Source organism: Falco naumanni, chromosome 12 (genome assembly GCF_017639655.2).
Source record: "Falco naumanni isolate bFalNau1 chromosome 12, bFalNau1.pat, whole genome shotgun sequence".
Lineage (NCBI taxonomy): Eukaryota > Metazoa > Chordata > Aves > Falconiformes > Falconidae > Falco > Falco naumanni.
Genome location: NC_054065.1, coordinates 23,841,232 through 23,857,260, shown reverse-complemented (window position 1 = coordinate 23,857,260; position 16,029 = coordinate 23,841,232). Strand labels below are relative to the sequence as shown.

General features: G+C 37.7%; 1 protein-coding gene across 1 annotated transcript in view; it reads left to right on the top strand.

The window, feature by feature from the left end:
* USH2A (usherin) overlaps positions 1-16,029 on the top strand; it is a 391,715-nt gene that overhangs the window by 307,630 nt on the left and 68,056 nt on the right. Inside the window, exons 50-57 of the mRNA XM_040612018.1 lie at positions 177-400; positions 2,788-2,998; positions 3,400-3,597; positions 4,195-4,349; positions 6,140-6,338; positions 12,869-12,976; positions 13,522-13,705; positions 14,399-14,556. Coding sequence (XP_040467952.1) covers positions 177-400; positions 2,788-2,998; positions 3,400-3,597; positions 4,195-4,349; positions 6,140-6,338; positions 12,869-12,976; positions 13,522-13,705; positions 14,399-14,556 — 1,437 coding nt within the window. The remainder of the gene's footprint in view (positions 1-176; positions 401-2,787; positions 2,999-3,399; positions 3,598-4,194; positions 4,350-6,139; positions 6,339-12,868; positions 12,977-13,521; positions 13,706-14,398; positions 14,557-16,029) is intronic.

Here is a 16,029-nt window from a genome sequence, read left to right as displayed (position 1 = left end):
TTACTTCAGTCACCTCACGTTCGAATTTAATCTCACTTTAGCTAAATCTGGGAAATTCCAGATGCTGGTGGGTTTATGCCAAGCTAGATTGCATTCTGAGCTTTCTCCTTTCTTACCTATTTATTTATTTACTTACATTTCATATTCAGATATTTTTGTTTGTTTGTTCCTTTCAGGGATGTTCTGTTGTGGGCAGGAATACGTGAATGAGTCAGATACCATATGCTGCTCAGGTTCCAGTGGTGAGTCCCTAGCACATGTTAGAAAGAATGACCAAGTGCCAGTAAAATGCTGTGAGACTGAACTTATTCCAAGGAGCGAAGAATGCTGTAATGGAGTTGGATATAATCCTTTGAAATATGTTTGCTCTGACAAGATTTCAGCTGGAATGATGATGAAGGTAATTGATAGAAAATCTCTCGGTAGCTCTGATTTGACGATGGAAAGAGAAATACACTGTTCATAACTATTTTTCTAAAATAGGAATATAAAAACTCTTGTGTGCATTATTCATTTTCACATTACATCCATATTAATACCGAATGAGTTCACCATGATTGATGTTATTGCAATGAATTCTAAAGGAATTAATAATGATTAGCTGCCTCTGTGAAGTGTTGCCCAGCACTTCAGATTAGTACGGTGGCTAAAAGCTGGCATACTAACAAGACTGACATGTATAGCCAGTTCCTGTTCTGTGACCACTGTTCCTGGTGATGTTCCTTAAGTGGAAATTAAAATTAAAGTGGCCAGTTCTGAAGTATAAAAATGCTATTACATTTCAATTTAGGCAGGCAGTGTGACATAGATTCCCCAACTTCCTAAAGAAAATATAAATAAAAATAAAGCAATTGATATTTTCTTGATGGACTTAAACCTCATCCTGCAGAAAACCACTGGTAATCTTGGCATAAATTTCAGCGGTACTAGGATAGGTCCCTGTATAACTTTTAGCAGCAATGAGGGTATTATATTTTTAGTGCCTTTTGTGCCTACTGAATTATATAGTTTATTTTCACTCTGTTTTAATGTAAGAGTAAACCAAGCACCATAAAGGCTAATTCTGTATTTTCTAAGACTGGCCAGTATCAGCAAGAGATGATGTGGCCAAACTTTCAAAGCTGCAAATTCTTGCAACTCCGGTTGAATTCAATATAAATCTTCAAGAATTAGCATCTTGGTGTTACATGTAAGCTGTAAAAATATTGTCAGCTGTTATTGCGATTTTTGTTAAGAACACGAACATTTCAGAGGATGGTAATCCTGGTTTTATATACATATATTCTTTTATATAAATGTATATTTATATTTCAAGAGAGGGAGAAAGTACATGAGAGAGAAAGAGGATTGGATATTGTCCATTCTACAATATGGAAATCGTGTAGATATTGTGGAATTGTGGAATCACCAAAGTAAAAACAGACCCCATCCTGCCACATACAGGTGTTCCTGTATCCTTTGCATTCATCTGCTAAGCTAATACAGAAATATTTCTTCCGTCTTCTCCTTTTCATGTCAAGGTTTTCATGTCATTTCATTTTCAGGCTGAATAATTTTCTCCTAGAGAAAACCCAAGTTTTGTGATGAGTCAGCTACAGTTCCTCAATGCATTGTATTGGTTCCTACAAGGCAAAAAATGGCTGTGAATAGGTTAATGAATTCTGGTAGATAACATGCTAGATCTATGCCTTGGGTATAATGTGTAAACAAAGGAAGCACTTTGTATTTCATTTACCTGCGGTAAAAAAGAGATAGCAGTACTAGCTTTCTGTTATGTATAGATTTACTAACATTAAAAGCACTGATATTCTGCGACATATTCTGGAGCTACTTTTTCTGTAAATATAATCCATCTATATCCTACATCCTATATTGATATCTATCACACTGTAATGTTTGTGAAAGTGCCAGGTTTGGGAAATTAAATTCACTGAAGTTCGTAATCAGCTAATAAACTAATTTCAGAGGATGAATTATGGAAGCATTAGATATAATGTTTGTTTTCCCTTCTAAGGTTTGTAGCCTGATGGACAGAAATATTTGTAGCAAATATTGCAGTACATTTCTTCCTGCAACAACATATATTTTATGAGAATTATTGCTCTCTAGCTTATGGTTTGGCAAAAATATTATTTCATGAATTTTAATAGAAACTTGTGGAAGTTCAGTGTATATTTCTGTTTCTGTGAATTGTTCTTTATGGGTTAAACCTTACATCTGCGTCAACATTTGCAGAGGTCCTCTTATTGCAGTCAAACTGCTGTTCAGGAGTGATGTGATAGAGGACACGATTTATATAGCCCATGGATAAGAGCTCTCAGCCTTGAAAGCTGCCAAGGAATTGCGCAGAGCCCTCTGGTGTACTTGGCAAGCTGCGTGGGGCTGGGAATCTGCTACTGATTTGCCCCGGGGTATTGGTCTTTGCCAGAGCAGAATGTTCAAATTCTCAGGTAAAATCCCATTCTCATTTGATTCAAGACTTGTCTGTTTTCAAAACCCCAGCCATGTGGGCTTCCAGTGGTTAAAATTTGTGACTTTTTCATCCAAGGACCCTAACAGCAACAAAAAAATATCTGTTTCTTTTAGAAAGGATTATAAAAGCATTAATGATCAAAGACGGCAGACAGGCCAAAGGCTGAAAGGGTCTCCCATAGGCTAGAAATATCAATTTATTCAATGTGATTGCCTGATTTGTATGTTGCATAAAGAAAAAGAAATACTAATGGAAGCATTTGTAAAGAAAGGAAGATGTGGTAAAATTATTAAAAATGAATATGTATTCCTTAGGTACAAGAAGAATGCAAGGCGAATGTCCTTTGCCCTTTGTCTATGGTGGCAACAGCACATTGTGGAAAGTGTGACTTTGATCCTAGGGAGAATATCTGTGCATGGATAAAAGGTTCACAGAGTGCTACAGAAAAGGAGATAAAAGAACATGTGTGTCCAGCTGAAGAGGAGACTGTCTACACGGGAAGTCCAAAGCAGTATTCATTTACCGGTAAGGAAAAGTGACATATCAGATTGGTGATTTGCTGATGTATTTGATTCACTCTGGAGAAAAAGATGTCCTGGATGATATCATGTATTCTAATTAAACGTAAAGCAATTGTAGTGAAGTACCATTGTTTAAGAAGTAATCTGTGAATCAAGACCGAATCTTCAAAGAAATGAAATGAGTAGCAAGAAGTTCAGTGAATGCATAAGGTCTAAACTTGCTTTCGCAGAAGTTGATAGAATTATTGATATATCAGAAAATGTCCCAGACTAAAAGAACTTCCATATCTACTTGTCTTTAAACACAGAAATAGTCCCATAGGCACAGGAAAAAAACGTAAAACATTATTTTGTGTTTTCATAAGACTGAGATGATCCATACATAACTCTTTTTTTTTTTTCTAGACCTGAACCTTGAACCTTTTATCACATATGAGTACAGGGTGGCTGCTTGGAATAGCTATGGAAGAGGCTTCAGTGAAATTAGCAGAGCTATCACTAAGCAAGATGTGCCACAGGGTGTACGTCCACCAAAATGGGCCAAAGTGGATAATCGGGAAGATATGATACTTCTGAACTGGGAGGAACCACTTCAACCAAATGGTACTCACATATGTTAAAAGAAGAGTATGTTCAATCATTCAACTGATAGTGTTCCAAAACCCAAAACATTTCCTAATTGATCACTGACACTGAAAGATAGGTATTCTTAAACCCTGCGAGAAGAATTTTCTCTAGGTTGATATAGTTTTCTTTCCAATTAAAAGTAGTCTGACTTCACAGAAGACAATTTAGTATGTCTCTAAGAAGTGCCCAGAAGCCTCTTTTGAGAACAGTTGTAATAATAAGTGGCAAATTTGATCAGAAAAATCACAGTCATGTTACAAAGCATTTGGGGATTTGGAGGTGGGGGTGATGATGCTCATGTTTCTTTCAGGAAATCTTGCTTATGATCTTCAAACAGTGAGAAAACTTGGAAGAACTCGCTTAATAAAAATTGAGATCTACTAGAAAGTTGATGTGGAGGCTGAGGAAAGTAGCTGGTAATTGACATTAGCAATTTACGCAGGATGATTGTCTGTTACAGTGGTCACCTGGAGATTGTGTGTAATATTTCCCATGTGCAGAGTAGCTTATTATGGTATACCATCACACAGGACTTCTCAGCTAGTAAAAGAGTAAACTTCCTTTCTGCAACAGGTCTTATTATTCACTATATCATTCTCCGAAATGGAATTGAGCATTTTAGAGGAACAGAAATGAGCTTCACAGACACGAGTGGTGTCCGGCCATACCAAGAATATTCCTACCAGCTGCGAGCCTGCACTGTTGCTGGATGCACAGACAGCAGCAAGGTTAGTGAACTGGTCTTTATGGAACTGGTGCCAGAAATTTATCAGCCAGTGTGGTAACATAAAAATGCTTTTGGAAAGGTGTGATTTGAAGACATGTTGATTATTGAGTGAGTAAGTGAAAAACATCAATAATCTTACTTGGATTCAACTACCAGCGGGTGATTATTTGGAACTTAAGGTTGGTACAAGCAAGAGGAAGAAGAAAACAGTATCTCAGTCTTGGCAAAGCTGAAATTGCACTGTAGGAACTGATATTTGTTAAAAAGAAAGCTGTGCATGATAGAATAGAGTAAGGGATATTAAAATGCACTTTCTCTAAGCCTTGACATTAAATCTTTGCTTCTCACTAGGAGGTCTGTAGCCTCTTCTTCCTTGGTGTTTTAGTTTATCTGCTTTAGCTCTAGTCTATCAATTTGTTCAACAACCTTCTTATTCTGAGCCTCCTTCCACTATATTACCCTTCACTGGCTTTCCATGTCTGCACCTGCTTCAGGCTTTACACTTGCTTTGTGTACAACCTGCCTCTGCTTCAGTTTTAAGCAAACAGAATCACTTCCCTCCCTTTGCCACTGCTTAATTGTCTTTCATATTGCTTTGAAGCACAGATGTCTTTTACCAGCACTACTATTTAACCAGCTAGTTTCTATTCTGCAAAGTACCTGCCTTATTCAACATTTGGAAAAACTATTTCTTAAGTGACCTCTTTTTCACAGTAATATCCTTGCCTTTAAGAAAATGAATGTCTAGAACTGCAAGCGTAAGATCTGTGGGGCAGAGGTGGGAAATAATGATTGTGCTTTGTAATTATAATATCTGTGGGATTTAAAAGTTGGATTTTTTTTCCAGGGCTTTAACTGTTTTTCTTATTAGCACAAATCTAAGTCAGAACTATAAGAAAAGAAACACTGATGCAGGGGAATGGACATCAGTGCATAGTCCTCTACCTGCACACAGAGCTGTGGTCTGGAAGCTACGTAGGCACAGTTGCTGCAACCCTTGGTCTGAGCTAATAAATTCTGCTTATTTCACTGGCCTGTAATTAAGGAGTTTACTGTTGCAAACACTGAAGTCTGCAAGTAGGGACTGATTCCACCAAATGCACTAAGACAATATATTATAGAGGGCACATTTTATATTTACAGCATAATATAAATACTTTATGGTGGTAATAACAGAAAAAGAAAAGTGGTTCTCAAAAAGAAAAAGGTCTGACTCACTTATTAAACCAGTGTAATTTCGAAATGTCTCTGTAGGAGATGGTAGAGATGTGTCAATAGAAAATTGGCTTTTTCCCTTTTCTTCTTTTTTAGTAGAAAGAGCTTAACAAGTGCAAAGTAATTCTAGCTTTAAAAATCTTTGGTTTCCTTACAAAAATATGGAGTTGCAAATAACTACAATAGAGTTCAGATTGCATGGGATATATGGAGGCTTAGCCCCATGTTTACGGGTGCTTAAAATATATGAAATCAGGCAGTTAAAATGCAGAGACACTGACAAACCATATGGAAGAGAGTTATCAAGAGTTTTCAAGCAATACAGTTTTTGTTGTTTCACCCTGTGTAGCTAAAACGTGGTGAACCTGTTGTGATAAATTGTAGACATAGACTTATGTAATGTATTCAAGGTCAGATTTCATTGTGAAAAAGGAGGAAAAAAGTAACTAGTTCTCTAGACCCTTGGTAATGATATGCCAGCACAAACAACATTTTAAAACAAAAGTGACATTCTCATTGATCATGGTATCTAGTGTACTATTACATTAAATTGCTGTTTAATTCATATGTCTTCAGGTAGTTGCAGTCACTGTCCAAGGAGTCCCAGAGAGCGTTCAGCCACCAGAAATCAGTGCTTTGAACTCAACAGCATTACATTTAAGCTGGATTGCACCCAAGAAACCAAATGGTATCATCAGAGAGTACCAGATCAGTCAAGTAGGGAAAGGACTTATATACACGGATGCTGGAAGCAGAATGCAGCACACAGTATCAGGTAAGGAGGTAGAGCTCTCTGACAGGCTAATGTCCTGTCCTTAAGACAGACGACAGTATGAATATATTAAAAATTCTACTTGTCAGTAACTTTTAAATCCCCAGTACTGCGCACTTTAGAATGCTTTATCATACTTTACGTATCTTGAATCCACTTTTTTCAATCTCTTATTTCTGGCTGCTGTTTGTTAAAATATTAATAGATTTAATTTCAAAATTTTAAAATAAATCTGTCCAGCTCAATTCAAGATGCAGGCATTGTGGTGTTCTCGAGGTCCCAGATATTCTGTGTAGGCTTGCCATCCCTTCTGTGTATCTGAAAGAAGCTTTAGTCAAGGGATTTTGGGGGGAGGTTTGACTCGGACCTCAAGTGTATTATTTTCACATATTCAATTTTTTGTTATATTTGAATGTTACACTGAAGCAAAGTTATTCTTAGACATGTTTCTGTTGAACACAAGATGGGAACGTAAGCATTCTGGGGTATCTTTTTTCACTCTTTGGCCTCAGGTTGCTTATCAAATTCTTATATCTATGATTTTTAGGAACTCATCAATACGGGGTTTTTTTCTTCTTTTTTTCCATCTGAGTAGGAAAGGTAGAGATTCATATGTTATACACACACCATATGATAGCAACCTAAAGAGTAGAAGTTGACTTAAAGCACATAAAACCTGTACAGTATATATGGCAAAGCATGAGTCCTGAGTCAAAGTGGTTCCCTTAAAAGAGTGTCCTTGCTGTAGTCACTCACAGAGGAGTAAAGGATTGCTCTTTCTCTTTGACAGTATCATGCTCAAGTGTGAAATTAATCAACTGTGTATTACGCCTGTCTCCATATCCAGTGCTTCTGGACATGAGATATTACTAGAGTGTGCCAGTTGGTGGTACATGTTTTAGAATTGCTGGTGTAATTTTATACTGTAAAGAACACCTACCAACAAGGAATGGTTTCCCAAACCCATGTAAAAATACTCATGCTCCTACTTCCTTTCCAGAAGGCAGTTATTTTAATGCAAACAGTACTGGTTCTCTTACCAGTTGGAAGGGAAAGAAAATGAAATTCCCTTCAGAGAAACAAGGATCTTTTTTCCTTTAGTGTACCTGTTCCATTCAGTAGCTGTACAATGCTGCCATGTTAAGGCAGCAGAGAAATAAGTGATTGCTCCTCCTGACAGTCACAATCAAATCTTGTGCTGTTTTCTGCAGGAGCGTCCTTGGGTAATAATGTGGAATTCGTGGCAGCGATTTTGCAATATGGATAATTATCGCTTTCTAAATTAAAAGAATAAGATAAAAAAATCAATTTATTTCATACATAATCCAAATGTTTGAACTATTGTCTTATTTGCCATGGATGTTTTGTTTTTCCCCATCTTCCTTTTTTTACTTTTTTTTATTTCCCAAAAAAACCTGTCTGCTTTTCCCTGAGCAACAGTTGAACATTAATGAAGCTGTCGCATTAGTATTTCTTGAGACTTTGAATCTAGGGTCTTGCACATAACAGACGAGAGGGCTAGCACCTTGCCACTGCACCATTGTCTTGGTGCTTATTTTTAATTACATCAAAGCTTTGGAAACATGATCCCACAAATGTTTTGTGGGAATAGCGGTGAATGTGCTCATCATGTGAAATCCATAAATTGCTTATAATCCTCTCAAGATGTTAAAAAAAGCATTAAGTAATTGAAGACAGGAAGTCCTCAGTTAATTATTTAGAGGTGTTATCAATGCTTTAAGCAAACTGAAGCATTTTCTGCTATCTCACTGAGTTGAATGCCACTGGGACCTAGGGGCAGCAGCCATCATCTTCTCATATTCTCTAATGCAAACAGCACATGGCAGCTTGTCAATAAAAGACCTTTTTATATCATTTATTACTGAACACTTCCACTACCCTGTACAGAACAATTTGGATGACAGTTATGGCATTGTTTCACTTTGTGTTACTACTACTTTACAAATGGGCCTGCTAATGGTTTGCATGAGGGGCCAGGAAGAGGGTAAGACTGAAGAAAATAATTAGGGGAATTATAAAAGAAAGCTAAGAGTGCCCTCTTCAGCAGCAGCAGGTGGGTTTATCACAAAGGTTCTTCTCAGGTCCCCCTTTTAATTACACTGAATATAATATTCCGAGTAAGAGGTTTTATTGAGAATTTGTAGGATCAATCATCTTTAGGTAAAAGTCAAGGAAGATCATTGATGCTTTTTTTTTTTTTTAGTAAAAGAAACAATATTAATAAATATTTTATGACTGAACCATTTGGAATTCTTTCATCCGAACATATTCTCCGTTTCAGGGGAATGAAAACCGAAGAGATACAGGAATGTTGTCACTGGTCAACTCTGTCTCCATGCAGCACTGAATCATTAGTAATATTTATCTAGAAGAAATTCTTTGGGGTGGAGGGGTTGTGTGAGGCTGTGGTCAGCAATCTGACATCCTCCTGTGTAAAATTCCCATGGCAGGGCCCAGGAGCATTATCCTGGGAGCTAATTACTGACCTTGCTGGAGCCATACCCGCAAATGGAGACAAACAGAAACAGAAAAAATTGATTTGGCTAATAGAACAATGCATTCTTAAAAAACCACTTGTTTACAGCCTTTTGACAACTGGCAAATGCTGCAATAACAAAATAAACTGCTAAGTTAAAAAAAAAAAAATTAAACCCCCCCCCCACAATAATAGACGGAAAAAGAAAAGAAGTATCCTCTAGAGAACAATCAAGTAGAGAAATTGGAAAAGCAAAATGCTGCTTATGTTTCAAGATTATCTTACTTGTTATTTTTATTATTAATCACATACATAGATTTGCACAGAGCTTTCCAAAGCATGCATAAGACAAGGAGTTTAATGCAAAGCTTTAATAATCTAGGTAAAAATCTGCTGTGACTGCTCCATGTATGACTAGAGGTTTCAGGTATCAGAATTTCACCAATAAATTTAGTGAAACCATGTGCTCCTTTTTTAATGCTCATTTTTCTCTTTAAAGTGTAGTTGTAAATGAGTATTGCTTTATTATGCATGTTTCCTTTAAAAGTGAACATGACTCCCTTTAGGGGAATTCAAGTAATTTGTTGCCACAGTAATCTTTTCTATCCTGAAATGTTAAATACTTGGCTTTCCTCCATGCCTTTGCCTCTCTCTAGCCTGCAACTGTCATTTTCTCCCTTCTTACTTTTATACACACTGTTCAGACCGTACAACTCCCTGACACGAGGCTGTGGGCAGGTGTGGGTCAGTCTCTTCTCCCAAGTAACAAGCAACGGGACAAATGGAGATGGCCTCAAGTTGTGCCAGGGGAGGCTTAGATTGGATATTAGGAAGCATTGAAACAGGCTGCCCAGGGAGGTGGTGGAGTCACCATCCCCAGGGGCATTTAGAAGATGTGTAGATGTTGCACTTAGGGACATGGTTTAATGGTGGACTTGGCAGTACTAGATTAAGGGTGGGACTCTGTGATCTTAAAGGTCTTTTCCAACTTAAATGATTCTATAATTTGGTTACAGCCAGGGCTGTCCCTCTGAGTCATCTCTTTCTTTTCTCTCCTTCATGTCTTGTTCAATTCATTAAGCAGCCTGCATGTCTTCCATTCAGTGTTTTACCTTTCTAAATAATTGTTGCTTATTCTTTCTCTCTATTTTTCTAATATATTTTAATTAAAATGTCTTCATACTGGCTATAAGCAAGGATTTGTTTACAAACAAAGATCTTGCCCAGACTTTTTTTCTTGTCACGGAATTGCATTGTAATTGGAGTAATTACAGCTAGGTGCATGAGCTACATCAAAACTACGTGATTAAGGTCACAAAGCCACACACTTAAAAATTGACTTGTATAATATGTATGAATTGACCTGTATAATCCTAATTCAGCCTCTTTCACACAAGCAGTCTGCATTACACGCATTTGTACGTAGGGTTAATGCCTCATTCAGGCTACAAGCTATTCAGGGGAAGAGTAAAATGGATAAAAAAGAAAAAGAAAAGGCTCCTGTATGTAGGACTGATGCCTCAGCTTCTGCTCTCAGCTTTTTCTGTGTTTGGTAGGTGTATTCCTTCTCAAAATCTCAGTGTATATGGGCCTATTTCCACTCCGCATGTGCCCAGAGCTAAATTTCCTTTCTGCTCAGCAGAAGCCAGGGGGGCACAAGCCCAAAGTTTTGTGTGAATGCAGAGCACAGCGAGGGAGGCGAGAAGGCTGGTGCCAAGCCAGAGAGCTAAAATGTGGGTTGCTGAGGGGCTGGCAGCATCGCCCACCGAAGGGAAGGAAGAAGGGGCAGCATCCCGGGAGATGGGCCGCTGGCAGCACGCAGCGAGGCCACAGCACGCTCCCACGTCAGCTCCCTGCCACTGCTGCCAGCCTCTCCTGGGCTTCCCCCAGCCCTGCTCGCAGGCCTGGGACCCCATCCCAGCCCAGGACCTCAGCCCGGGACCCTGTCCCGGTCCAGCCTGCTGCCCTCAGTCCCTGCTCGCAGCTGTGAGGAGAGACCGTCACATCAAGGCGGTTGGCCTCTGTTGTCCCGGGCTTTCACAGCAGCTGAGGCTGCAGTACTGAGGATTACACACCGCAAGCTTTCACAGCTTGACACAACCATGTCTTCATTTTCCTGACACCCCACCTGAGACCTGAGGCCTGAATTTTGTCCAGCTGAAGGCACCAGTTATGCTTAGATATATAAAGTTTTGCCTAACACCAGGTCCTCTGGCAGCCAGGTCCCCACCATCCTAAATGGCCTCCTGGCAAGTCCAAGGAGATTTTAGTTTCTCTCAGTCTCTTTGAACCAGCATCCTGTTTCTGAGAGAGATAAATCTATCTTATATATATTATTCTTCTGGTACTGTATTAAGCCATTTGCAATGCTGAGGTGGTTGGTGTTAGTAAAGCAACTGTATGCTCTAGGGGTGGACACCACAAAAAAATCTGTGTACAGTTGGGCAGACCAGAGACCACACGTTGGGGGGAATTTTGGATAGGACTGTGCCACAGAGCCTCTATGCAGAAGGTGTGATCTGTATCCTACAATGTCCTAATGCTGGGATTTCCTAGTTTATGAGTGTTCAGTTTTGCAATCTTAGCATTTTCAGAGCTTTTGTGTATAATTTGCTGCTTGTTGTTGTGCTGTTTGATCCCTTCGCATTCAGGAACCTTGTTTTAACGTGTTATGAGATGTTAACAAGAGGGTCCTTGAAAGCATGTGAGGGAAAGGTTTTCAGTGTCTGACAGTAACATTTTTAAGATCAACTTTAAGAAATACCCAAACAAGTAGTTTAGCGAAGACCCTGTAACCTGCGCTGGACCATGCTCTGTGAGAAGTCTGATCAGCAGTTAAAGCTGAACTCTGAGATTTTCCAAAATAGGCTTGCAGATGTCTGCATCTTTAATGATTTAACTGTAAGAAGCCTTTAATAGGTGTGCAGAAATGGCTATTTTAAAAGCTTCGTTTCTTAGCGAAATTTTAGATGCAATTTCATGAGGAGCCCTAAAGTCAAACTCTTAAGCTGCAGACACCTTGATGTCAAATCTGAAGTCATTGACACACAGCACAAGGATGTTTGAAATTTTCCAAGGAAAGGTCAATGTATTCTCTTTTAGTCTCATTCAAGGAAGTCCAGCATAGAAAGTTTGAGCTGAAAAAAGTTCTTAAAATATTACAAGTAACTAAAATTAATATGCTGTAATGGGGAGGGCTTGGTTGTCAGTCCTGCTTCTAACTGCTTATAGCATTTATAGTAAATTTTGTAACAAATACGGTAAAATAGGAGTAAAAAATGAACAAATAGAAGTTGGGAAGGGGGCAGGAAGAGAGTATCTTTGGACTTGTCTGCAATATAGTAGAAAATTTCATGTTCAAGTTAAGAGTATTTTATCTTTTCTTATTGTTGCAAATATGTTTGTAATAAATTTTCAAAACATTACAGGCTCTTCAGCTTTTCAAGTCCAAAGCTCTAAGGAATGACACTTTTAGGTGCTTATCTGTTGGAAAACTTTGGACTTCTGTGGTCATTACCAGTGATGGAGATTCTATCTGTGTCAAGAACGTTTAGGCGCTTTCCAGTTAATTTTTAACCATTTTGTACAGGCAGAAACATAGGTTAAAAAACCCAATGAAACAACAACAACAAAAAAAAAACAAAAACAAAACAAAAGCTTGGAGACTGGGTAAATTTTCAACAGTAATCTGGGCTGAGATCTGCACTGTTATTACTACACTGCAAGTGCCATCTAAGTTAATTGCTTTGACGCTAATTCAGGTATGTCTATATGAGGGGCTTCCATAGATCCATTGCAGCATAGATATGCATTCAATCTAAATTGATTTGACAGTTCTTTTAAACTAATAGAGGATATATGTCTAAAATAGCAAGAATTCACCATTTTAATATTATTCAGATGTAAAATCAAAATAGCGCATATGCCAAAAATATAAAAAAGTTAACTGTAAGTCTAGTAACTATCTATGTAGTGATACAATTCATGGGGTGCCTGATGTCAGCGTTTTGGTCTAACCTCTGTTTGCTCTTTCTAGGTCTGCAGCCGTACACTAATTACAGCTTCATACTTACTGCATGCACATCTGCTGGATGTGCTTCTAGCCAACCACGTTCAGGTCAAACTTTACAAGCTGCTCCTCATGGTAAGGGAAAAAGACATTTTTATAGAACAGCAAAGGGATAGTCGTATGGGCTTGTATTTTCTGATGGTTGAACAAGGTGCAAAACTCCACTGTCATCCATCAAGCTATCATGTATAAATTCACACAAGAGAATCTGTCTCTTTTGGAGTATTTGTATCTTAATGCACACATTATACTGACTGCCTGGCACTGCATTTCTACTTTCTTTTTGCGACAATTTCCCCAAGTTCGTCTTTAAGTTAGCAAGGTTAGGATTAGTTAGTGGATGTGTATTTTTTTAAAGCACAAATAAATATGCAGAGACAACTGGGCGTATAAAGGCTGAAGCCTTTGGTCTTGTTCTCCATTAATCTCTACCTTGTCCAGTTGGTTGCATCTGATATGGGATAAATACAGAAAGTGTGTTAAATTCTGTCATTCTCTCTGGCGATGTTTTACGCTTTCATTACACTGCTGAAAGCAACAGCTCAAACTGTGGGAAAGGAAAAAAATCACCTTTGTGTTTCTCTCATAAAATTAAATTAGTGTCATTGTGATGTTAATAGGGGTATGGCCAAAACCTCATCATATCACAGTCAGCTCAACAGAAGTGGAAATCTACTGGAATGAACCAAAGAAACCCAATGGACTCATTACTCAGTATCGATTATTTCGTGATGGAGAACAGATTTTTCTGGGTGGCAGTACAGACCAAAATTTCACAGATGTTAACCTGCAGCCTAACACTAGGTAAGGCATGTTAAAGAGCTCTGGTAATATGTGAAAGGTGTTCAAAAATATATGTACATGTGTTTGTGAAATGTACAAAATGTAAGTTGCTTCTTTAAAAAAAAAAAATCTCTTACAAAATTACTTAATTACTGAAAAATCAGTAGAGTGGAGGCTTCCAAATGTTGGGAACCCTCTGTCAAAGGACTTCTCTTTTTTTTTTTTTCCTTTTCTGAGAATAGGTCATTCTGATTCAAAGAGAAGGAAGCTTTTTTTTTTTTTTCCTTGGGTGATTGTTGGTAGCTCACTGGTTGTTTTTTCCCCTCATGGAATATATTTAGAAAAATGTAAGTCTTCATATGGCAGACAGCACTGCACATGGTTTATAATGTTTTTGTGAATATTGACCATACAGGCTCAAAAGTAGAAGTTGCTGGTATTTTTAGAGGCCATTCTGAAATTGGTTTTGACACTTTGAGTCAATACTTCTCTCTCATGTATGCTTATGTGAATTTTAGTATTAAAATTATGATGATGATGACTTACTTTTCTCACAATAAGAAAAATTAAAGGTGAAAATCTTCAGTAATGCAATATTTGTATATTCTTTGTATAGTCTATTCACTTTAAATTATAGAAAATGGAAATGTTCTATTACTGATATGCCTAAAGCTTCTAACCGTAGTGTCTGCTGATCTTTTTTTGTTTGCGCAGATATGTTTACCAGCTGGAAGCCAGCACTTGGGGCGGCAGCAACACTAGTGATAAATATATTATACAAACACCAGTAGGAACACCAGAGAAAATTCATGTCCCATATAATGTCACAGTAATTGATGCATATTCTATATTTCTAGCTTGGGATGTGCCAGGTAAAAATGTATTTCTATGTAGTACTTTGTAGCAAAATGAAAGGATGGAAAAATTAGTATGTTCAGGCAGGCAGCTGAATCATTTTGAAATTTTTATTCTTCGTATTTGGTTTTAGTGTTTGTGTGATTTAAATAACCAGCGTCTAAAGCTGCTGTTTCCTAGAGACGTATTATTTTAATAATATTGACCTATATACTTGATGTGGGTTTTGTGAGGATTAGCTGATCAAAAATCCGTATGTTAATTTGATCTTGTAAACTATTATTGAGTGCATGTATTAAGGGAAAAAAAAAACCAACAAAACAATTACACAAGTTTTCCCTTCTGTTAAGACTAACCTGAGTTATTGACAGGGAAACCTGCCAACCTGTTGGGTTGGTGAAGTCTTGATAGCTATTCCAGCAATTAAAATGTCTAGTTGTCCTGCGGGTATGTAATGTTGAGCTCCTTTAACAAAAGGTGTAAGAGTGTGACACAGAGATCCTGTGCTAGCCTTGACCTGACTGAGCACATTTTATTTGCCAGAGCATCATTGTATTATGTAGACATGCTACCTTGCAGGAGGGTGAGTCAGCAAAGGCCCAGAAATATTTTTCCTCTTATTACTCTTCTGAACATCACCAGGTTGTCTTGGTCTGCTACAGAGGTAGGCTGAGAAGGAATAATTGAATAATAGCATCTTTTTATATGAGAGACTGTGCTCTGTCTCCTTAATATAGATCATACCTTAAGTGATTGGGGTACTTTACTGATGTTGTAAAAATGATATGTTGTAGTTATTGTGGGACAATGAGAGCATTGTAAATGAACAATTTTCTGTCTAGTGCAGTTTACTTCCAGCAAGGTGTTTTCCAGTTTCTAAATACTGTTTTTTTCCAGTAAAAATGAGGTCAATTTTTTTTTAGAAACTTCAGTTGTTTGCATATTGCAGTAACAACGGTATGTATTTTATCAGTGAACTCAGGGAAGTTTTTTGTCTCCTTTTCCTAATTATTTAAGATGTTCTTTCCTTGCGTAGCAGGCACACTAGAGTCAATTGTCATTAAAAATAAAGTCACCTAGAAAAAGTATTTTGCCTTCAAGGCTGGGATCGCAAGTATTGTGGCAGTGCTTAGCAGTGCTCACCCTACCCATTTAAGCAATGATTAATAAATCTATAATACCCTGAGCTGTCAATCTTTAGTTTTCAGAAGCACAAAATCCATTATAGAAATGCTATAATATATGAAAAAGATTAAAATCTTAAATTAAACTTTTCCCCCTACTTGCCTGAAAGGATTTAGAACCCAGCAGAAGGCAGGTGAATTCAAATGGCATATAATCTACAGTTGGCTTTATTGCAAAGTGACTCATGCTGTATTATAGTTTTGATAATAAAAATAATTTAAGGTACAAAATATTCAGCAACATTATAAATAGATTTAAAACATAAGAATATACTGGGAAAGTGTAGGTTTGTGAAGAGTGGGGTG